This window comes from Alosa sapidissima, chromosome 17 (genome assembly GCF_018492685.1).
Source record: "Alosa sapidissima isolate fAloSap1 chromosome 17, fAloSap1.pri, whole genome shotgun sequence".
Lineage (NCBI taxonomy): Eukaryota > Metazoa > Chordata > Actinopteri > Clupeiformes > Clupeidae > Alosa > Alosa sapidissima.
Window position 1 is genome coordinate 31,644,000 of NC_055973.1, and position 24,332 is coordinate 31,668,331.

General features: G+C 44.3%; 1 protein-coding gene across 1 annotated transcript; it reads left to right on the plus strand.

Annotated features, from left to right (window-relative positions):
* The first annotated feature begins 1,697 nt into the window (after positions 1-1,697).
* On the plus strand, positions 1,698-24,331 carry cul1b (cullin 1b). The gene is made up of 22 exons (XM_042068356.1): positions 1,698-2,038; positions 5,527-5,905; positions 8,759-8,936; positions 9,546-9,713; positions 10,556-10,606; positions 10,751-10,841; positions 11,051-11,214; positions 11,716-11,878; positions 11,992-12,122; positions 14,471-14,578; positions 14,718-14,824; positions 17,762-17,810; positions 18,253-18,384; positions 19,216-19,333; positions 19,789-19,865; positions 19,997-20,128; positions 20,608-20,700; positions 21,444-21,491; positions 21,614-21,696; positions 22,531-22,636; positions 23,179-23,292; positions 23,544-24,331. The coding sequence occupies exons 2-22, from the start codon at positions 5,766-5,768 to the stop codon at positions 23,622-23,624; spliced, it is 2,334 nt and encodes a 777-aa protein (XP_041924290.1). The 5' UTR covers positions 1,698-2,038; positions 5,527-5,765; the 3' UTR covers positions 23,625-24,331.
* The last annotated feature ends 1 nt before the right edge of the window (position 24,332 follows it).

Consider the following 24,332-nt stretch of genomic DNA (forward strand, 5'->3'; position numbering starts at 1 on the left):
CCGCACATTTATGCAGTGATCGGGCTCTCTTTTTAACATTGAGGTCTATGGCTGAATCCAAGAATTTCCCAGAATTTGTCCAAGCCTTATTTTTCTGAGCAATGGATGCACATTTCGGACATGGTATCATGATCTCCAAACCCTCCTCCCTATTTCAGTAGAATGTCGTGATAGTATGACCCTCCAGTCGAGAGAAAATCAACATTTATGAAGGTGTACACCAAGTTTATTTTGTACTCCGGCGTGGAACCGAGGCGTTCAAACGTAAGTCATACGTCAGTGACACGCCCCTGTGCAGGCGGGAACTGAACCACAGCCTGTCTCTGACTGAACTCCACTTTGCCGTCATAGGAGGTGTGAACTAGGACGACCCATCTTGCTACGCATTCATTATCTTTGGTCACACGAAGTTAGCTAAACTGCTAGAATGAGCAACAAAAAACAAGCATCTTTAGCAGGTCACTGGCCAGAGTGTTTGAGTTGCGAGAGCCGCTGCAGAGATTTCTTACAGGAAAAAAGTCACCGTTAGCTGCACATTTTAGTGATGAGGACTGGGTGTCAAAACTCGCTTACCTGTGTGACATATTCGGGTTGCTTAATGACCTCAACCTGTCACTCCAGGGGAGAATGACTTTAAACTTGCAGATAAAGTCGCTGCATTTAAAGCCAAGCTTGATTTGTGGGAACGACGAGTGGACCGGGGTGTATTTAATATGTTCCAAACAGTAGTGGGGGTTTTGGGAGAGAGAGACTGAGGCAGGGCCCTTTCTCTCGCAGCTGGTGCGCGATCACCTTGTTGCGCTTTCAAATGAGTTTGAGCGTTAGGCTACTTCCAATCCTCCAAAGATCCACGGCAAACCAATGAGTGGGTCCGCAACCCATTTGTCAATATCCCGAATAGTCCTGTCAGCGCAGGAGGAAGAGCAATTGATTTAATTGCAAATTACGGTGGTCTTAAGTAACCTCTCTGGCGGGTTTTGGGATCAAAACCCAAGCAGAATATCCCGAGATAGCCGTAAAAGCGCTGAAAACGTTGCTACCATTTCCCACCACGTCCCACGCCTATGCGAGGCCGGGTTTTCGGCAATGACTGCAACTAAGACCAAATTGCGCAATCGACTGGACATTTCAAACACACTGAGGGTGTCACTGTCTTCCATCACCCCCAGATGGAACCTTCTTGTTGCAGGGAAACAAGCACAGCACTGATTATATTCGTAATGCACGTTTAGTTCCCATGTTTTGTTCCCATATTTTGTTAAACATGTTCACACTTGATAGCTTCAAGTTGTTCAATATTCATAGTTCATATTGTTCAATTTTCACTTATTCAAGTTCACGTTTTTCACATGTTTAAGAGTTCGTTACCTTCACTGTTCATACATAACTGGAGCTAGTTCTTTTCAAGTAATGCAAGCACAACACATATGGAACATTGAACTCCTGAAGACCCCCCCCCCCCCCCCCCTCCGTGAAAAAAAAAAAATGGGAATCAAACCGGTCCATGGTACATAAAAGGTTGGGGACCCCTGATCTAAATAGTTGTTTTCACATGACCTCTATGACATACTATAGCAAGAAGTTCTGGGAGGACTCATTCATGATAGGCTGGCTCCGCCCAAGGTTAGCTATTTGCATAGATATATGGGCAGCATAGATAGATCATTTGACACAGTCCTTTTAGTTGTGCTTATGTTTTTATTTTTTTATTTTATATAATAAATAGTGACAAAATTAGCAGTAGATCGTTGCTATTAAGCTGCTCTCCCTCTCTCTCTAGAGTCTAGACCAAAAATTCTAACTGAAATGAAAGTTAGTTAGAAACAGTATGTGTCGGACTCGGGCCTAGTAATAGCCAAATTCGCAACGCGGAAGACGTGGGGACTCAGACCGGGGGCTTGTTTCCAGCAGGTGACGACAGAGGGGTTGTATGAGGAGTGCGATTCCCAAACTAAACACAGAGGGAGAAGGCACTCTTATCACTAGGATGTGTATGGTTTGAACTGCGTGAGCAGGCAAGACAAGCAGCACAAGGATGGTAAGAGGGCATTTTATGATTGTTAACATATAAGTACCCAATTTGTTTACTTGTACATTCTTACATTATACACTTCTACGTCAAAAGGGTTAGCCTATCAAGCATTTGATGGGAATAATCCTGACTCATTGAACAGGGGGCCATTTTGCATCAGTGAAGCAAGCTAGCCTGAGAGCTAACTTACCTAGCTTGCTTACTACCTTAAATCTAGAAATACCGCTTATTCAGATCTATTGTAATGTTTAGAAATTCTGTCAAATGTTGCCAATGCATTTAGTTAGCCCCATGGCTCGTTTATAACAGGGGCATTATAATTATGGTAGCTAGCTACGTAACTGGTGTTAGCTCAATAGCTAACGTTAGCCAACTTCGCTTTATCTCAAATCGGTTAGCTTAGCTAGCTAAGTAGCTAACAAGGTTAACTAGTTGATAGCTACGTTACGTTTTGGTCAGACAGATATATGCGAGCTGTGTTAAAATACCTGATTAGATATCTGATAGGTTTAAACCCAAATGCCTGTTTGGTGACAATTGCCTGTTTTCATTTCTCACTGTGTGACGGTACCTTTGTATAATAAAAAAAAAACCCCGGCTTGTCAAAAGGAAAGTATTCCTACACCGTCAGGCCATAACACGGTCATTCAGCTAGGTATTTCTAGTACGACAGCTACCGTTAGCATATTTAGCAAGAAATAACTAGGTTATCACATGAGGCTGTTTAGTTCTTCAGAATTGTAAACAAACAGTAGACACGACTTAACAGAGTCAAATCTATATTGTGATTATGATTCTCAAGATGCATACGAGTCCCTGGTTCTGTTTCATATTCAGGAGAAGAGTTAACGTTAGTTCCCTACGCAGGTTGTACAGCCACATTAGCTAGTATAGCCTTATGATTACTGGTGTAGGTTATGCAAAAATGCATCCCGTCAGTTGACCTATGGTTGTCACGGCCACCGCACAATACCGGTCATTGCTTTGTTTCGGATACTTATATGACCTGGGCAGCAGGGGCATTTGTTTAGGGGGCATCCCTTTTGTAATTATGATGGTGATCAAATGTATAGTTTTTGGCTAGATCTGGTAAGTGATATATGTCCACAAGCTCTGTGACTTTTGTGTGAAGCAAAGGTTTTTTTCCCCCTCATATTTTCTAAATGCCAATCAAACCCTAAACGTTGAGGAGTGGCCAGATATCTTTAGTATAGATATTTCAGGCCCACATGGTACACTGATACTCTGTTTAACAATACTGCATCCTCATGACACTTTTTGGGTCATGTTTTAATGCAATGGTCAGATAGTCTACAAATTAGGACCATGTTGAAAATAATATCCTTCGCATTGCTGCTTTGCTTTGTTTGTGTCTTGTTTTTCTTTTTTGTTTGTGTTGTTTTGGCTCTTCTTCCTCTTTGACAGACCACCCGTAATCTTTTGTTGATAATGCCCTGATGTATTTTGGATACCACTAACAGAAGGAGACAGATGGCTGAATTTGTAAAGCTCAGGGTATAATAATACGATTACCTTCACCTATTCTGAGGTCAAGGGTAGCCATATAATGCATATCATACAGTCATGTACTACAGGAGCCTAATTCCACAGCATTTGATCAAAACCAGGCCCATGAACTAACTACCCTACATGCTGTTAATTTATCTGGACTATTAGGTCGCAGAGTCTGGCCAAGACCGCTTGATCTTAATCAGATTAAATCTAGACCACTTGCAATGAAACACAGGAACTTTTCCCTATAGGATTTAAGCAGAGGCAGATAATTCCATCAGCAATGAACATGCCATTAGAACCTTCATCAGTATAGTAAGATGACCATGAACATACCATTAGAACCATCATCAGTATAGTAAGATATACCATTAGAACCATCATCATCAGTATAGTAATACCATTAGAACCGTTATCGGTATAGTAAGATATACCATTAGAACCATCATCAGTATAGTAAGATATACCATTAGAACCATCATCAGTATAGTAATAACATTAGAACCATCATCAGTATAGTAAAATGGCCATGAACATACCATTAGAACCATCATCAGTAGTATAGTAAGATATACCATTAGAACAGTCATCAGTATAGTAAGATATACCATTAGAACCATCATCAGTATAGTAATACCATTAGAACCATCATCAGTATAGTAATACCATTAGAACCATCATCAGTATAGTAAGATGGCCAGCAGCCTAAATAATAACATTGGTTTCCTGCGATGGGCAGGAGCCCTGACCCTTTTTTGCACAGTAGCCTGCAGGAAGCTAGTGTTGATATGTTATGGCAAACTTCATAGGAATTTCCCCCTGTAGCCTACATATATGGGGACAGGGTTCTGAATAGCACCATGCTGATAGTGTTGAGTGAAGGTCCAGCCCGCTGGCCGACTGCATCACTGTACAACTGGCCCTAAGCAGAGGTGAGATACCTCAGGGATTAAACCTCCAGGTAAAAGGCTAACGGCGAGATCCAGTCAGGCCCCATCTGCCTTGCACACACACACACACACACACGCACACATGCTGCATCACCTGTGTTGAGATTAACAGTCAGCATCCTGTGGCTAAAGCTCCTAAGTAAACAAGCAGCTGGTCCCCCCCTGAACTGTGTCACTCACACACGGCCTGTATGCTTGACCTGCTTGCTCAAGCTTCGTTCTCTTTGTGTCTTGCTTTCTTTGTTTGTGTTTGTCTCTTGGTTTGTTTGTTTGTGTTTGATTGTCAGTCTGTTTTCTGCAGTGGTTGTTGTGGCACAGTCATTGTTTGCCATTGCAATCTTTGTTTTCCGTGGTACCATAGTGATGAAAGATACATTTTGGAAATTATGTTTCGTTGTTAATTATTTAGTGACATTTGAATTAAGTCAAAGCAGTCCACCCAAATGTCAACATGGAAAAGTAACTGTAAATATCATGATGATTTTCACAGGCATACCGTCACTTCTTTAAACTTTGTCCTAAGTGTTAATGACTTGGTCCGGGCAGCTGTATAGCTTTCTATAAATAACAGTTGCAAAACCCAGTCCTGCTGGTCACGTGATCAGGTATCGGCTGCTGCAGCTCTCGCTCTATTTGAGACGCCGAGTCTCGTCACAGGCAAAAGCAACACACTAGCATGTACACAATGAAGGTCAAGGCCCATGAGCCATCACTAGGCCTGAGTTGAAAAGCCACACACTGTAAACATGAAGGTTAAGGCCCATGAGCCATCACTAGGCCTGAGCTGCAAAGCCAGACACTGTAAACATGACATGTGACATGTAAATCTAAGCCATGGTTTTCAGCAAGAAAGCTGGAGAGACTGGTTCTTACTGGCCAGTGAGAGATGGCCATGCTTGGATCATTGGGATGTGATCAATACCTTTTGTACTGTCTGTCCATGCTCACATTATGCATGCATGCAGCAAATATTGACCTTTTTCCTACTATTTGTAAAAAAAAGCTTAGTAATGACTCTGATGTGTCTTACAGATTACCTGGTGAATGAACCATTGCTAACGGTAGCACTCAGAAGTCTTTCAGCTGCCTGAGCCACTCATTGGACCGTGACTGGAAGAACGGGGCAGGACAGTTTGATTCTCTTCAGAGGTTCCCTGGAAAACTTGATCCGGATGGGGGAGAGCGCCTGAGACACCGTCTTTGTCCCAAGGAACCGAGAGCAGCGGCCGGAGGAGGAGGAGGAGGAGGACAGCGTGCCAGCGAGAGGAAGCATGACGTCCAACCGGGGCCAGAACCCCCACGGACTGAAGCAGATTGGACTGGAGCAGATCTGGGATGACCTGCGGGCCGGCGTCCAGCAGGTGTACACGCGGCAGAGCATGGCCAAGTCACGCTACATGGAGCTCTACACGTATCCTAGCAGGACACATCGCATGGGTCGTTTCGGGAAAGAATGGGGTGGGGATTTGTCATCACATTTGTGTGTTTGGTTTTTATCATTTATCCATGTTTGCGCTGGTAAGTCCTGTTGTGGTTGAGAGTTTTGGCACAGCATTAAGCAATGCTCAGAAGTGCAGGTAGCACGAGCAGTTTTGGATTCTCCAATGCCAAGAAGGCCCTACTCTGTTCTATCCACTGAAGGTTTGCAGTGTTTCCGCTAGGATTTTTTTAAGCAGTGTGGGCAGGCCTGTCCGAACCCCCCCCCCCCCCCCCACACCGTCCCCCCGTCCCACAGAACTGACAACTGACACTTCGCTGCAACACAAACAGTTATATGTATTCACCTGTATTCACACACAATGAGGCATTATTTTCAGTTGTGATTGAGCTGTATATTTGGAAAATCTACAACAGGTCTGCACAATGAATTTTGAAAGGCAACTGATTATTGTGCGTCTGCCCCATTTCTGATACCGTGGGGGAAGAAAATTAAACCGTGGGGGGCCGCCACTACCAAATCAACATAGAGGAAACACTGGTTTGCGGGGGTTTAGATCTGGCCAGACTAACACCAAATTCAGGGGATTTCAGGAGAGCTCACTGCTACAGCCACAGTGTTATAGAGAGAGCGCACTTCTACAGCCACAGTGTGCTGGGTACTATAGAGAGAGCGCACTTCTACAGCCACAGTGTTAGAGAGAGCGCACTTCTACAGCCACAGTGTGCTGGGTACTATAGAGAGAGCCCACTTCTACAGCCACAGTGTGCTGGGTACTATAGAGAGAGCCCACTTCTACAGCCACAGTGTGCTGGGTACTATAGAGAGAGAGCGCTTACTTGTAGAGGCTCAGTGTGCTGGGTGCTACAGCAGTGTTCTAGAGAGAGCCCACTGTTACAGGCACTGCAGCATTCCTCAGTGCAAGGTAAGCATCAGCACTCTGCCACCCACGCCTTGAGATGGGAAGAGCGAGGGAGAGAAGGGTGGAGAGAGAGAGAGAGAGCTGACTCATTCAGACAGTAAAGGTTAGCTGTCAGACAGTAGTGACGGAAAGCACATCTCCATGCCTGCGTGTCCTCCAGTGCCCTTGTGGGCTGTTGACAGTGGAGGCACGGAGTGTTCATATGGCACATCCCTGTCTAGCCTCTACTGAAACTTTGGCCCCTAATTTAAATGGCGATGGTGAAAGTTTAAAGTTTAACTAAAGCTGATTTAATAATGAGGCCAAATCTATTTCCTAATGTAATGCCGTGACCCCAAACGCAAACATTGCTTGGCCAGCTCAGTACTTGCATGGCACAGAAAAGCTTTAGTTCACGTCAGGACACTTTGCTCGTTGAGTGACTTGGCACTTTCAGCATTCAGGGCCTCGTGTAGTTCTTCACTCACATGGCTCACTACTGTGCAGGCAGAGGGCACTGCTGCAGGCTATAGGCACTTGCATGGTAAAGGTTAACAATATTTCTAAGTTTTTGAAACTGTTTTTGAACGTCATTCCCGTAGTTGATAATATGTTGCTCAGTTGTCTAGGGATTAGTAAATGTTTAGCTTTAGTCAGAACGGACGGCAGTTTTTGCACAGGTATGTGTGATGCAGATGAGTGCCCCTCTGTGTATCTATCATAAAGAGCTCCTCTCCTCTCTGGTCCAAAAGAGAGGCGTATCTATCATACAGAGCTCCTCTCCTGTGTGTGTGATGCAGTTGAGTGCCCCTCTGGTCCAAAAGAGAGCCCCTCTGGTCTCCCACAGCGGCAGCATGACGGCTAGGATTTCACCCACTCACCCCACCACAGGCCCGCGGCGTAATTAAACACTTTTGGGGGTGAACAGAGAGATGGAGATCTAGAAGGTCTCGGACAGTTGCCTCAGACTCGTGAGTTCAGCATTTGAGCTCAAAAATGCTCCTCACAACAGTTTTATCAGCGAGGGACATTTTTCATGCTGATGCTCCTTTCTTATGGGCAGCTGGGGCAGAGGGATGGGAAGTTCAGCTAGGCGGCATTCAGCACCGAGAGCAGGACACAGCAGTGATACGAGACACCAAGAAAAACAACTGCAAAGAGATTTTCCAGGAACTGTTGTGTTGTGCAAGTCAGAGAGGATGATTTCATACCACAGTGACTAGTACATGAACAACAACAACACTAGCTGAATTTAGCTCAACACTTTGTAAACACACAGGCTAATATAAGACCTGATGATCCATCTACATGCATACACCACTATAGTCTATATTTTGTTCAGCACGTATACATAGGTCCTGTTGGTAGGTAGTCTGAGGGTATAAGATGGCTCCGCAGAGCCTGGGGCAGTGGCTCAGTAGGCAGGTAGCACAGGCCGTGTACGTGAGGAGGGACTCCGACACTGCAGCTCTGGACGAGGGCCAGGTCTGGCAGGATGCCAGGTCAGCATCTCGCTCACTCGGACCCAGTCAGGCCGAACTGCAACAATTGTGTTGTGTCACCGCAAATGACTGGACGCTCACGCAAGCGATGTGCCCTGTTGGTTTTTTAGACAAGCTTTTGTGGCATACTTTGCAAAGCCAGAGGAAGGGGTTGGATGTGAAGTCGGGATTTGTTGAGCATGTCTCATAAACACGGGTATGCCCAGACTGGTGGAACTTTGTCGTTTACTGTCGAGTCAGAATCCTTTTTAGTAGTTGTGTTCCATTTTTGTTATTCCTTGTAAATTGATGTTTGGGACATCTGGATGGCTGCATTTCATTCCAAATGTTTGTTTTGGTAGATGTAAGGAAGTCCTCTCTGTTCAAGCCCTTTTTGTCTTGTTTGCCACCATCATTCACCTTTGCCTTAACCACACCCATCAGGCATGTTTACAATTACTGTACAAGTGTCCACCAGTCCAGCCAGGCCCGCGGCGCAGGCGTCCCTGCCTCCAAGCCCTCCAAGAAGACCCCCACTCCAGGAGGTGCCCAGTTTGTGGGGCTGGAGCTCTACAAGCGGCTGAAGGAGTTCCTGAAGAACTATCTGACAAACCTACTCAAGGTGCTGCTCAGTACTCTGTGCTCAGTACTCTGTGCTCAGTACTCTGTGCTCAGTATTCGGTACTCGGTATTCTGTATTCAGTACTCTGTATTCAGTATTCAGTACTCTGTACTCTGTACTCAGTACTCTGCTCAGTATTCGGTACTCGGTATTCTGTATTCAGTACTCTGTATTCAGTACTCTGTACTCTGTACTCAGTACTCTGCTCAGTATTCTGTGCTCAGTATTCTGTATTCAGTACTCTGTATACTTACTCAAGGTACTGCTCCATATGTACTATACATGAAATAGATCCACAGATCCAAGGCAATGCTCCGTCCCTCACATCCAACCTAAAATTTAATTTCTGCTTTCGTCAAAAAGGGAAATTATAAGACTGGTTTCCCATACATGGATTAAGCCTATTTCTTGAAAAAGCTTTTGATCTAGAACAAGGCTCAATCCATGCTTTCGATACTGGTCAGTTCTGTTTTGAAAGTAAATGTAAAAGTACTGCCGCTTAACGGGCCATTGCATTAAAGATGGAGCTTCTTGAGCTGCTCCCAAGTTGTCCCGTGCCAAACGCAGTCCCCTCACCCTCCTCTCCTCTCCTCTCCTCTCCTCCCTCAGGACGGGGAAGACCTGATGGACGAGAGTGTGCTGAAGTTCTACACGCAGCAGTGGGAGGACTACCGCTTCTCCAGCAAAGTGCTCAACGGCATCTGCGCCTACCTCAACAGACACTGGGTGCGCCGCGAGTGTGACGAGGGCCGGAAGGGCATCTACGAGATCTACTCGGTGAGTCGGACACACACGCTTCACGCTGGCCGCGGTTTGCTCCTCTGGGCTTTTGTTTTGGTCACTTCTGTTCTTGATTTACTGTTAATGTCATAGTTTTCTTGGGTGAAATGAAATGACCTGAAATGGGTGCTGTGTTTGACAGAGCGAGAGTGTGCCCTGAGTATAATGTGTTAATAGCAGTGCTGTGCACAGGAGAGCCTCTGCTGATACAGTGCTGTGCACAGGAGAGTTCAGTCACTTTTATTTATGTAGCGTTTTTATATGCACAACTGATTGCAGCCCAAGCGCTGACACACAAGACATTGATACACAAGACAAAAGATGGCGTACAGAGCGAGGATGTGTATAGGAGAACCCTGTCCGTATAGGAGAGCCCTGTCCGTATAGGAGAGCCCTGTCCGTATAGGAGAACCCTGTCCGTATAGGAGAACCCTGTCCGTATAGGAGAACCCTGTCCGTATAGGAGAACCCTGTCCGTATAGGAGAACCCTGTCCTTATAGGTTATAGGAGCCCTGTCCGTATAGGAGAGCCCTGTCCTTATAGGAGAGCCCTGTCCTTATAGGTTATAGGAGAGCCCTGTCCTTATAGGAGAACCCTGTCCGTATAGGTTATAGGAGAGCCCTGTCCGTATAGGAGAGCCCTGTCCTTATAGGAGAACCCTGTCCGTATAGGAGAACCCTGTCCTTATAGGTTATAGGAGAACCCTGTCCGTATAGGAGATCCCTGTCCTTATAGGTTATAGGAGAACCCTGTCCGTATAGGAGATCCCTGTCCTTATAGGAGAGCCCTGTCCTCCTGATCATCCATTTAATCTTTTTCTGTTCTTTTATCTTTTTAGCTTGCGTTGGTGACGTGGAGAGATTGTTTATTCAGACCCTTGAACAAGCAGGTATGTTTTCGTCTTAATAGAATACTACAATAAAAGGCCTATTTCTTTGTGTCCCCTAATCACATGTGTGCATGAATTTCACCAGTACTGTAATGGGTTGTTACTGTAACCAGTGTAAGAGCTTATTCTTGATTTCATCCACAGGTGACCAACGCCGTGTTGAAACTTATTGAGAAAGAGCGTAATGGCGAGACCATCAACACTCGACTCATCAGTGGCGTCGTCCAGTCTTACGGTGAGAGCACCAGGCGTGAGGGCTTTTCAGAGCCCTACTGTGCTCTTCCTGTCATTGCACTCATGTAGGAGAGGGGGACACTCAGGGCACTGAGCCGGCTGTAATTGCTGTTGTTTCTAAGTGGGCGATGCCTCCTTCAGTAGCACAAAACCATGGTGGAATCTGTGCCAGTTGAGCTGCCGTGTAACAGTGTGGTTGCTCTCTTGCAGTGGAGCTGGGCCTGAATGAAGACGACGCCTTTGCGAAGGGGCCCACACTATCCGTGTACAAAGAGTACTTTGAGAGCCAGTTCCTGGCAGACACGGAGCGCTTCTACACAAGGGAAAGCACAGAGTTCCTGCAACAAAACCCTGTCACCGAATACATGAAAAAGGTTAGTGTGCTGGAGCCCATGGAGGGCCAATGGCCCAGTGTTATCAGAGAGGCCCAGCCGTTTTGGTTTTGTCTGCGAGGGGAGGCTTTTGAATATGATCCAGCTCCATTGCACCAATCCCCATTTAACAAGGAGTAGTCCACTGTGTCATAGATGTCTAGTTTGTTTATATTTTGAATTGGTTGAAAGAAATGAATAGAGTTTGAATCATACAAACACAGCACTTCATTGTTGATGCCTAAAGCATGACGTGACCCCACAGTGGCTGCCCATGAGAGTGCAAAGACATGACCCATTTCTGAACATTATTGTGACCAGATTAGTTCAACATTAGTTCTGTAATAACCATAACAGAACTTGATTTTTTTATGGAATTGAAATTTTACGGTTATAATTAATACCGAGATATTACAACATTATATGAATGTTGAATTGACCTGTGTGTATGCGCTTGTGCGTGTGTGCGTGTGTGCGTGTGTGTGTGTGTGCGAACGTACGCAGGCCGAGACACGGCTGCTGGATGAGCAGCGGCGTGTGCAGGTGTACCTCCACGAGAGCACACAGGATGAGCTGGCACGCAAATGTGAGCAGGTGCTCATTGAGAAACACCTGGAGATCTTCCACACGGAGTTCCAGAACCTTCTGGATGCCGACAAGAACGAAGGTTATTATATTACTATTATAATCATGAGTCAGTGGTCAGTTATAGTTTTGTGAAGCTTGGTCTGTGTGTTTGAAGAGGTTCACTGAGTTGTTCTCTTATTTGCCCTCGTTCAGATCTGGGTCGCATGTACAACCTTGTGTCTCGCATCACGGATGGCCTGGGCGAGCTGAAGAAACTTCTGGAAACGCACATCCACAACCAGGGCCTTGCCGCCATCGAGAAATGTGGGGACGCAGCCCTCAACGTGAGTAACGGACGTCCAAGACGAGGGGTTTCAGCCTCCCACTGGACCCACTGGAATTCTATTGCTGGTCATACCTGACCGTGCGTTAAATATAATGTAGTCTGACCATGCGTTAAATATAATGTAGTTTAGTACCTGACCGTGCATTAAATATAACATAGTTTAGTACCTGACCATGCGTTAAATATAATGTAGTTTAGTATCTGACCATGCATTAAATATAATGTAATCTGACCATGCGTTAAATATAATGTAGTCTGACCATGCATTAAATATAATGTAGTTTAGTACCTGACCATGCGTTAAATATAATGTAGTTTAGTACCTGACCATGCGTTAAATATAATGTAGTCTGACCATGCGTTAAATATAATGTAGTTTAGTACCTGACCGTGTGTTAAATATAACATAGTTTACTACCTGTCCTTGCGTTAAATATAATGTAGTTTAGTGTCTGACTGTGCGTTAAATATAACATAGTTTAGTACCTGACCATGCGTTAAATATAATGTAGTTTAGTACCTGACCGTGCGTTAAATATAACATATAGTTTAGTTTTACTGTGGGAATCCAATTAATTGGACGGTGCGTGGCATGCACTCAGAGAGTGCAGTAAGGGAGCTTTCTATGGCCATGTTGTCGGGCTCAAATGGCCAGATAGACGCTTCTTATGTGGCCTTTGTGGACTATGAGTTTGTCCTTTTGCCTCAGGCTAACAACAGGGCTGCACATTAGCCTTTTTTGCTCATAGCACTGGTGCTACAGACGTTGATAGTTTTGTAGCACAATCCACAGAATCTCTAGCATCGGTATGTAGTTACGAACACCTCGTGTGTGCTACACTCTAGAAAACATTTTAAATAAGGTGTCTCCGGTGCTAAGCTGCTAAATCATTCATAGCACAGGCTGATTGTTGTGTAGCATGTGCTACATACGTATATGTAGCACTGCACTGCCCTGGGGCCTATTGCACAAAACTAGGATAAGGGATTAAGCCGGGATATCTTGGTTATCCTGGCTCAATTTATCCGTGATCCAGTTGCACAAAAGTGGGATAGGGGGCAGCAGGATATGTTATGGTATGTTACCATAGGGGATTTATTCTGTGGCGGTAGCCTGCTCCAGACCAGGCTAAATTCCAGGATCTATTTAATCTGTCAGCAGTCACCACAAACGGAAACCAATAGTTATTCCACTGCCCACTACACATTGTTATCACATATACCTAGACCCACTGTCATTATTTTACCTGTCATGCGACAATGTGATGTCACGGGAGTGCCTAACGCATGGTGGTCGCAGCACTAGTTGCAATATTCTCCTAAACAGAGGTGTTGCTGTTGTGAAAAGGCTATCGCTACCTACTTTACACCGTAGAAAAAGCAATGAAGCCGCTCCAGTTATGTCTAGTTGCCATGGTGAATCAGTGAATCTGTGATCGGTGGCGGGGTCTATTTGAGGGAGCCGTGAGCGCGCACTTATCCAGGATAGGTTTCATCTGGCATGGTCTGCTCATCCTGGCTTGCTCGTTGTGCAACCAATTATGCCTGTACGCTCTTGTTTTGGATTCATTGAGCGCAGCTCAGTAACTTATCCCGGATGTCTTAATTCTGCTTTTGTGCAATAGGCCCCTGGTAGCAGCCAGCGAGTTGAACTGTTTTGAACATGTGTCTGCAACAAACACCTTCCCAGTCTGCCTTTGTAATGTCATGTGATTCTACCTGTTTTGATTCCTCTTGGCGGAGAAGTTCTGTGGTAAATATATGTTCACTGAAGGTTATAGGATATTGCTACAGTTGCCTTGGCCTGCATGGCTGGTGCATGTTAGACCTTTGAACCAGCAGTAAAACCAGTGCAGAATTCCAGCCAAGTGAACACTGAAGGTCTCCGGCAGCTCTGTTGTGCTGTGGAAACAGATGGTGAGGGTAGCGCACAGTGACAACAGGAAGACGCCTAGATTAGCATTCTGAGATCCAGCTGATGTAATTATAGAGAGCACAGAGAAGCACTGCCTCCTCAGGAGCCTGAGAAGAAAGCCAGCCCTGGAATGAGCTTTAGTCATTCATGCCTCCAGTCTGGCTGCATTAAACAGAATACTACAGTTCCTAACCATCTGTAGATGTGACATTCAGAATACTACAGTTCCTAACCTCATCTGTAGATGTAACGTTCAGTGTGTGATGCCTGTTATTGTATTATATACCTGACAAAAGCTGGCGTGTTGGTGTAACTAATCTGTTGTGCTTATTCTATAGTAGAGGTATACATTGTGTCAGAACAGCTGCTCTACAGCAATGTGAAATGAGATCTGTGTGAGCTTCATCTGTCTTTTGTCCTTCATCACACAGGATCCCAAAATGTATGTGCAAACAATATTGGATGTGCACAAGAAATACAACGCCCTGGTGATGTCAGCGTTTAACAATGATGCGGGCTTTGTGGCAGCACTCGACAAGGTAAGATGCGGACATTGTTGCCCTCTATCCCATAACCAGGTAGTCTAACAATGTGTAGATCAACATCAGTGCTGTAACCTCTTTCTTTCTTTCTCTCTCTCTCTCTCTCTCTCTCTCTCTCTATCTCTATCCCTGACAGGCGTGTGGGAGGTTCATTAATAACAATGCTGTTACCAGGATGGCTCAGTCCTCCAGTAAATCTCCAGAGCTGCTGGCCAGATACTGTGACTCCCTGCTCAAGAAGAGGTTAGTCATCAGCACATTAGGACACCACACGGTGCTGCTCACTCTAAGGCCCTGTTTAGACGACAGCGAAAACGATGCAACCGATGATGTTTTTCTGCGTTTGACCCCGTCATTTAGACGCAAACGGAGGTTTCATCCCCGCAAACAGAGTTGATCTTTTTGGGCTGACCTTTTTTTTGGGAAAACTCTCTTTGTTCGTTTGCATCTAAAGAGGTAGAAACAGAGATTTATGTGACAAGGCGGAGAATTTTAGTTAGTTCAAAAGAGAAAGAGGAAGTGATTCATTGCTGCTGTTGATATTTTCGGGATTCTGATTGGCTAACATGGGCTTGAGCTTCTCGTTACACTGCCACGTACAGGTTTGGCATGCTCTTGAAGGCATATACCCGGGTTAGTGTAAAGGAAAACGTTTCTGAAAACTGACAGGTGTGCACAATGTTATTTTTGAAAACGGAGAGGGTGAAATGTCCGTTTATGAAAATAGCCAGCAACGTGTAAACGCAGCAAAAATATGGGCATGGGAAAATGGGGAGTGGCCAGGGAATATGGGATGCTAGCTAACTGTCCCAAATGACACCCTGTGATCTCAGCCTATTCTGCGGGAGCTGCTGTGTGAATACTGTCATTCACTACAGATACAGGAAGAGAGGATTGATTTGTCCAATGCCACACAATGCATCCTAAGAAGAGCTTAATTAGCAGGTGTCATTCTCAGCACTCCATAATCCGTAACTCAACTCTAAGGGCTCACTCCTCTGTTAAAATTCTTCTTGATCTTCTTTATATTTTTGGTGCTCAACAAAGCTCTCACATGACTCATGACTTCACAAAATGTCATTCTCTTTGTGTGACTGACTAGTTCTATAAGCATGACTGCAGTGTGTGAGTCGTAGTGAACCGTCCTGTAAAGATTTGGAGCGTCTACCATCGCCTGCTCTCTAGTTTTGAATGTATGGGCGCTTTCTTGGATGAAGGATGGAGTTGTCCCTCTTCTCCTCCCCCTGGGGGTCTTCCTTCCTGGAGTTGAATTAGAGCCCTGATGTAATGCATCTCATTTTCCATATGGTAGTCTGACCATTACAGGGGAGACTGTGAGGACACCCATAGAACACATCCTTCCTAGGCCATGATTTGCTGTTGAGTCGTGGCAACCACAAAGTTGAGATTAAACTCTGACCTTGACCGAATCCCTCTCCGAATGGATCTTCAATGTGGTCACTAAGCATTAAAGTTATGATGAGCTATGGGCCAGCAGGGTTTTACTCAGGGGCCTCATAAGCAGTTCTTAGGAGCTCTGCCTTTAAGCCCAGTGCATAGAGATCAGACCAGGTAGGAGCTCTGCCTTTAAGCCAGGGGTGACAAATCTCATTTGTAGGCTACTCTCCTCCACTATTTGCTAGACATCCAGAGCTTGATTCAAACCCAAAATCGCTGCACAAATTTTTCAGGAAATACTTGTATTACACGCGAGAAACATGAAGACGTGCATTTGTAATGACTCGATGCAGGCCATAGTTTTGCACAAATTGAAGCAAAAATAGGCCTTCACCAAATGTTGAAAAACGTTCACGTGTGATGAAGTCTTAGGTAGGCTATGTTATTCACCTATTCTGATTCTAAAGGAGAATATCCTTTTGGAGATTATGATCGATCGTCTATTGACAGTGATAGTCACGGTGCGACTGTGAATGGAGGTGCGTCTTTACGTGTATACGACGGTGTCCACTAAGCATAGGCTACCATGCTTATTTCGACCCTCTACCCAACATAGCTCGGAGGTTGCAGCGGTAATCGTGATGATAGTGTCCGTAATGGACGTGGTAAAGACAGCAGGGCTAGTAGAAATAGGGCTCTGAAGAACTACAAAGTCACCCTCGATAGGAACTGATTTGATCAGGTTTATTGTAGGCCTTGTGGTTATAGGCCAGTAATAGTTTACTATTGTTGGTATAGGCCTACATCTTAGGTGTTTTCCTGTTAATTTGTTATGTGGGTGTAATATGATAAAAAAGAAAGTAAACCTGCTCAAATATGTTCATCCAGTATTTACTGAAAGGTGCGTAATTTGAGGTGCTTGCCATCCAGTGGCAAATTAGATGGGTAAATGTACCCCCTTCATAAACTTTTGTTTATACTCAAAGATTTTTACATTTACAGTAGGACTTTATCTCTGACCACTTTCAAGCCATGGCCTTTTGAAATGTTGATATAAAAATCCAATGGTGTTGCTTTCTTAACCCTGGTGCCTATTGCCAGGTTTAAAAAAGTTATGAGAGGAAAATATTTTTATTTGGTGTGAAACACACACATAGGTCTACCTGTTTTTTTTGTTTGTTTTTTGTTTGTATTAATATTTATTTGATCATTATTTTATTTAGAAGCTACAAGGTTGCTAGCACAGGTGTCTAAAAATAGAAAAAAAAAATACTTGCACTTTCTGTTTGTAGTTTTGTGTTTTGAAAATACAGTATTTGAAAAAAAACGTTGCATTTTAGGAAATAGCCGTTCTTTTTTGTATTATTCTTTAACACTGATGTGGCCCTCCAATCAGATGACATTGGCAGAAGTGGATTTGAGTTTGAGACCCCTGCTTTAAGCCCAGTGCATAGTCAGAGAGCAGGTTTAGCAGGTTTTTCCACTAGTTGAATCCCCTAATGAAAATATGAACAGGTCAGGGAGGTGGAACTAGAATAACTCCAAGCTGGTGTGGTAACAAGTGAGTGATGAGTGATGGTGTGGTGAGCTTTGGGGTGGGAACAAAAACCCTGGTGAACTTTTATCGCTGCACTATCGAGAGCGTCCTGACTGGATGCATCACAGTGTGGCTAGAGAATCTGTCTTCTCACAATCTCAAAGTGTTGTCAAGGACTGTCAGGACTGCAATTGAAATTGAACAGGATGGATCATACTAACAAGAAATGATTTTTACTCCTGCAGCTCTAAGAATCCTGAGGAGGCTGAACTGGAGGACACGCTGAACCAAGTGGTGAGTGAGGACTGTCCTGATTGGCTGATTGATTGATTGACTGACAGACCGACTATCCTGATTGGCTGATTGATTGACAGACTGATTGACTGTCTTTATTTGAGGTCTTTTTCATATGCATAGTCTTGCAGACTTCTCAAGGAGCCGTAACACAGTAAAGCTACAAAGCTCATTTCCATCATAGCGAGGGTGCACAACACATCAGAATTTAACTCCAATCCAACAACATAGATGGGCATAAATGTATCTGCCGAATGGACACGATTAACACAACCGCAAAGCAAAGCATACAAAGCTAACTAAAAGTGGGCCGCTCTGCTCACAGATGGTGGTGTTCAAGTACATCGAGTGGACACGATTAACACAACTACAAAGCAAAGCATGTGTCTGTTCACCCAGTCTGTCATTTCCGCTAACTAAAAATGGGCCGCTCTGCTCCCAGATGGTGGTGTTCAAGTACATCGAGGACAAAGACGTGTTCCAGAAGTTCTACGCTAAGATGCTGGCCAAGCGCCTTGTGCACCAGAACAGCGCCAGCGACGACGCGGAGGCCAGCATGATCTCTAAACTAAAGGTGCGCCCTCTCGGACATTATCAAGCACTGGGAACCATATACTATGGCATCTACTGTGACTTCTAATACTGAAAGATATGTGTGTGTGTCTTTTTAAAAAAAATGATATATCAATAAATGATATCGTCAGGTCAGTTGGCAGTTGACCAAATCCAGTCCTAGACAAACTGTTTATTTCAATGGATATTGTCATTGAACTTCTGTTATAGTCTTTGTAGGCGTTAACCCATGCCCAAGGAAACCATAGTTACCACCATAGTGTAACACCTAGTGTAAAGGGTCATTCACACCAAGAACCATAACGATAACTAACCATAACGATAAAAGCGTCCACACTGAATAACGATAAACAAAGTCTGTCCTTGTGTTAATGAGTGACGGCTAAAATTTGATGGGTTCTGATTGGCTATTAGCTTTTTATCGTTCTTAAAATCGCTCTGAAAGTGATCCCCAACGATATCGTTCTTCATGTCGATATCATTATAGTTTATGTGTGAACGTCGTCATTCATATTAACAAGAACGATATTTGTGTATAGTTCGCTTCGCAGCCCTCTATCGGCTATAACCGCACTATGTAAGTTTGCCAGATCGGGTAGCGGATCTGTAGTTCGATGGAATGAGACAAAAGAAACTAAAATTTGACTTGCATCTGATGTCGCAATACATCATATTATCGTTATTGTTCTTGGTGTGAATGACCCTTTACACCTCTAACGCCTTTGTGTTTGTTTGTTTGTGTTTTATTGATATTTTATAATTATTACTGTGCTGGTGACCGGCCTGGATATCTCGGATACTGCTTTGACTTTGCACTTTTGTCTGTTTACAGCAAGCGTGTGGCTTTGAGTACACGTCCAAGCTGCAGCGCATGTTCCAGGACATTGGAGTCAGCAAAGACCTCAATGAGCAGTTTAAGAAGCATCTGACAAACTCTGAGCCGCTAGACTGTGAGCACCTCACTCATCACAAATACAAACACAAAACTCTTCCCTCAAATCATCTGTCTGGAGACATTTAAAGACACCCTTTTTATGACTGAAATGAGCCTTGAGGCGTCTTGCATGCTAGAAAAATGTCAACCACTGAAAAAAACACAAGCATTCCTACAATTTTGAAAGTCAACAGACAGACATGGCAGTTTCAGCAGTTCCTCATGCCAACAGTTAGGTTATACAGTAGAACAGTTTTCTTTTGCCTAAATAGGAGAGAAGAGCATTTCCTCCATCTTTTGAGTGTCCCCTGGTCTGGATGATCATGTGACTCCCTGTTGTATTGTATATTGTCTATATTGTCCGTCCTGCGAGAGTGTTGCCATCAGCCAGAACCAAACTCCTTGTGTGCGCTAACTGACTTGGCCAAATGAACCTGACTGTGATCAACCTGAATCTGTTTTGTTTTGCAGTGGACTTCAGCATCCAGGTGCTCAGCTCCGGCTCCTGGCCTTTCCAGCAGTCCTGCACTTTCGCTTTACCGTCCGAGGTGAGCTCAACCGCCAACTGACCACCACCTCTCCGTCACCGCAGTCATTGTGTCCCCTGGTGTTTCAGACGCTCTCTCCGATCCCCTCTTTGGGTTCACCCGTACTGATGTTGTTTTGCTCTCACTTGCAGCTGGAGCGAAGTTACCAAAGATTCACAGCCTTCTACGCCAGCCGACACAGCGGGCGCAAGCTGACCTGGCTCTACCACCTGTCTAAGGGGGAGCTGGTCACCAACTGCTTCAAGAACAGATACACCCTGCAGGTGAGTCGGCCTTCTTCTCGGCCCTTGCAGACGACTTGGCAAACATGTTTTCTCTGAACAGTTCCATCTGAGCGATTTATTGTAAACATACTATTTCCATGGTAACCCTAGTGTACTACCATAGTGTACCACATATTATTACACGGCTCTTCACAAGGCTAGTAGAACGCTCCATTGGCTTGAATGGGATGACCGGCGGTCTATACATTATCCCTTACATAATGATTATGTTTATGAATAATGATTTATTGTAAACATACTATTTCCACGGTAACCCTTTGTGCCGCTCTCCTGTATGTTTGCAGAGAACTACCTCCTAAAACTGTTTGCCATAAGTTCTCTGTGAACGTTTGTGGGCACTCGCAAGCGTTGGTCGGTGTTGGTGATGCGTCTGATGCGGCGTTGGTCGTGTTGGTGAATGTGAATGCACGTCTGATGCGACTAGTCCTTTAACGTTCCCCTCCTGCCCCTCCCCCCAGGCCTCCACATTCCAAATGGCCCTCCTCCTGCAGTTCAACACAGAGGACACCTATACCGTCCAGCAGCTCACCGACAGCACACAAATCAAAACGGTCAGTTCCTCTCAAGCCATGACGACACAATGACATTTACCCATTTGGCCGATGCTCTTATCCAACGCGAAGGATAAGTGCGGAATACCAATCAATCTTCAGTGTAGTAGGAGACCAGGAAAACATACCCTCACTGTCAATACTCACATTGGATGCAGACTTCTTTTTTTATCTTTGTCTAATTTTCTTCCTAGTTTCAGTTGCTGTAAACAACAATTATTTACATAAAATATAAAAAAGATTTTAATGCAGTGTAAGTTTTGCCTGTGAATGTAAAAGTAATCATATCTTGTCTTAAAGCAATACCAAAGAGTTTTTTGTATCTTAAAATAATGTTTCCGAAATCGTTTCAGTGGTTTATCAACTCGTAACAGGGTGAACGGCACTTTCTGCATTCGCTTCGCAGCCCTCTATCGGCTATAACCGCACTATGTAAGTTTGCTAGATCGGGTAGCGGATCTGTAGCTCGATGGAATGAGACAAAAGAAACTAAAATTTGACTTGCATCTGATGTCGCAATACATCGTACTTTCATAAAATCATGCAGCATATTCTACCTTGTCTGTGGACATTGTTATTTGCAAAGCCGGTGCTGGATAAACAAATCGCGTGCGTGCGACAAAGGAAAAGTTCTTTGGTGTTGCTTTAATGCTTGTCCTTGTTCTTCACCAGTCTAGTAATGTGCTAACAGTGACGCCACAATCACACCAGAATCACAGCTGCCTTTTCCTTTCACCTCACAGGACATTTTGGTGCAAGTTTTGCAAATCCTCCTCAAGTCCAAATTGCTGGTGAGTCTATGGCATGGAGCCTGCAGTGTGCAATTTGTCCACTAGAGGGTTTCTTGGATTCTGTTTGGCCTTTTGGTCTGTTCTTCCCTGGTGAACCAATTTGGTGTGCTTTTTTTTACCAGGTCCTGGAGGATGAGTGTGCCAACGTGGATGAGGTGGACTTCAAGCCTGACACTGTGATTAAACTGTTTCTGGGATACAAGAAGTAAGTCAAATGTTAAGTGCTTAAAGAGAAACTTGCCGGTTGGAAGCCCCTAAAGTATAGTGTAGATCAGCGCTTCCCAAACTCTTTTTCCAGCGTACCACCACCTACTGTACATCCTGACTCCCCCACCATCCGACACATAAAAACATAACACATTCTATTGACGCTTTCCAGGCATCCTGTTTAATTAGCCGCCCTACATGATAACAAAATCAAAATGTGCAACTGGTCTATGAGCTCTCACACTGAAAAAAAAAACAGTGTGGAGAACAACATTATGAAACACAAAGAACAAAGAGAACATAGGCTTAAAATTGTAAAAAAAATACTTTTTAACACCTTTCCGACATTGTCCTTTTTATCTCGAATGCCCCCTAGTGGAAGCTCGTACCACAGTTTGGGAATCCCTGTTGTACAAGATGAATGAACTAAATTCTCAGAAAGAAAAAAATATATATTTATTTTTGCGGTGAGAATGTGCAGGACTGAGCAGTGGTCATATTTGGTACACCTAGTTCTGAATACGGTCAATACTCGGAATATTAATGTCCGTGTAAATGTTTTATGACCGATGAGGCGGTGAAGTCACCTCTATTTAGGCTACCTGCACATATGTCCGTAGGTTTTGTAAAACATTCATTCGTACATATACATTTTCAAAAAGACATTTTCAGACAAGATGAAGTATAAATTCTTTTGAAATCAACCTGCAAATTGCTCTTTAACTGCTGTACTGTCTATAATGCTACAACAAATGTTTTCTGTTGTGTATGTAGAAATGTAGTTTGATAACTAATGAAACATGAGTACTGAAAGGTCAATCTGTGTGTGTAGCAAAAAGCTGCGTGTGAACATCAACGTCCCCATGAAGACTGAGCAGAAGCAGGAACAGGAGACCACTCACAAGAACATCGAGGAGGACCGCAAACTCCTCATCCAGGTAAACCACTGCTCCCACTCACACACTGATTAGGTGCATTCTTGAGTAATCTCAGATAGACACAGGAGAGGTGTTTTGATTCCTAGTGTTATAGGTAGGGCATTTCCCACAGCAGCTAGTCAACCACCAAGCCTATTTACCATCAAAATCACCAAATCACCAACAAAGCAACTTTTGTGGGGGGAAAAACATTACCAACAGAGCAACCTTGGAAAGCATTTCACAGGGTTTTTCTAGCAGGCACCTTCCTTCACCTGTGTTTTGTTTAATTGGGCCCACGCCACCTCCAGAAGATAAGACAGAATGTGTACATGTGGTCTGTTCTTGAATGTATTTGTGTATGGGTGCTAAACGGATATTGTGGGCCTTCCATATCTAGTTTTTGTTTTCAACACATTATTTTGAAAAGCTTTCATTTCCTGCCAGGCCTTTTTTTCCATAAATACCTAGGGTAAGTCATTTCTGAGAAGTGCTTTCCCATTCTGAAAGACATGGGAGTTTTCAGAGGTCTGCCATTTTCCATTTTCTGTGTGTGTGTGTAGGCTGCTATCGTCCGAATCATGAAGATGAGAAAGCTTCTCAAGCACCAGCAGCTCCTGGCAGAGGTGCTGAATCAGCTGTCCTCGCGCTTCAAGCCCCGGGTCCCCGTCATCAAGGTAAGCCCCTCCACCCCCCCACCCCACATCCCTCAAACACACTGTACGGGAAATTACTTTGTGAATCGATGAGAGAGAAATCGGCCCTCTCCACACTGACAATATTATGTCGCAGTAAGACGAACATTGGTGTGTTTAGCTACCGTGAGACCTATTGTCCTGCCTGTATTTTAAACACTTATTAACTGTTCATTGATGATTGTGATGTTGCAGTACAGTAACGCATGCTTGTTTGTGACCCCCTTTTCCAGAAATGCATCGATATCTTAATCGAGAAGGAGTACCTGGAGCGCGTTGACGGAGAAAAGGACACCTACAGCTACTTGGCCTAAAGTTTTTTGGTTTTGTTTTTCAGTTAAGTTTTCAAGGGAAAAAACAATTTCCTGGTGACCTTTTTTTTTTTTGTTCGATGTTGCAAGGAATGTGTGCACAGGTGAGGGACATCTGATCTATGGAGGATTTGCGTTTGGAAATCCTAACCGCTGCTGTTGACGTTCACGGAGCAGCAGCCAAGCTGGGCCTCCCTTTAAGGTAAATAGGTTTGGGGCCGGGGGTGAATCCTGCCAGCCTAACCCCCCCCCCTGCAGCCTCTCTCTCCCCAACCCTCCCTCACGAACTGCTCAGGACTACCACACACACACCAGTCGCTCATCTGTACATATGAACGTGGACCCCTGTACCCTCCCACACACACACCTTTACAATCTGAAACCCATGTGCTGGGGTTGCATGCTACTGCCTGTGAAAGGAAATTTAAAAAAAGAAAGAAAAAAAAGCAGGCTGAATTGGGAAGTGCAGCGGCCGTGTTCTAGAACTCTTCACGAGCGTCGAGTCGGCCGCAGCAGCCACGGCAAGCGGGAAGACATGCAAATGAAGAAAAAGAAGAATGTTGTAAAAATGCGTTTTTGCAGCACTTTTGAGTCTGATTTAGGCCGTTAGAAAACCGTAACCTGAATTTGTTAACTGCTCCAAGGAAACCCCATTTGTATAGTGTGGTTAATTTTTTTATGTGTTAAATAATAAAGAAAAACTTTCTGTAG

Excerpts from the sequence above, each read along its gene's own strand:
- cul1b (XM_042068356.1), top strand. The coding sequence starts at position 5,766 with ATGACGTCCAACCGGGGCCAGAACCCCCACGGACTGAAGCAGATTGGA. Across the intron at positions 8,937-9,545 it reads ATCTGACAAACCTACTCAAG|GACGGGGAAGACCTGATGGA; the intron begins GTGCTGCTCAGT and ends CTCCTCCCTCAG. Across the intron at positions 20,701-21,443 it reads ACAGCACACAAATCAAAACG|GACATTTTGGTGCAAGTTTT; the intron begins GTCAGTTCCTCT and ends TTCACCTCACAG.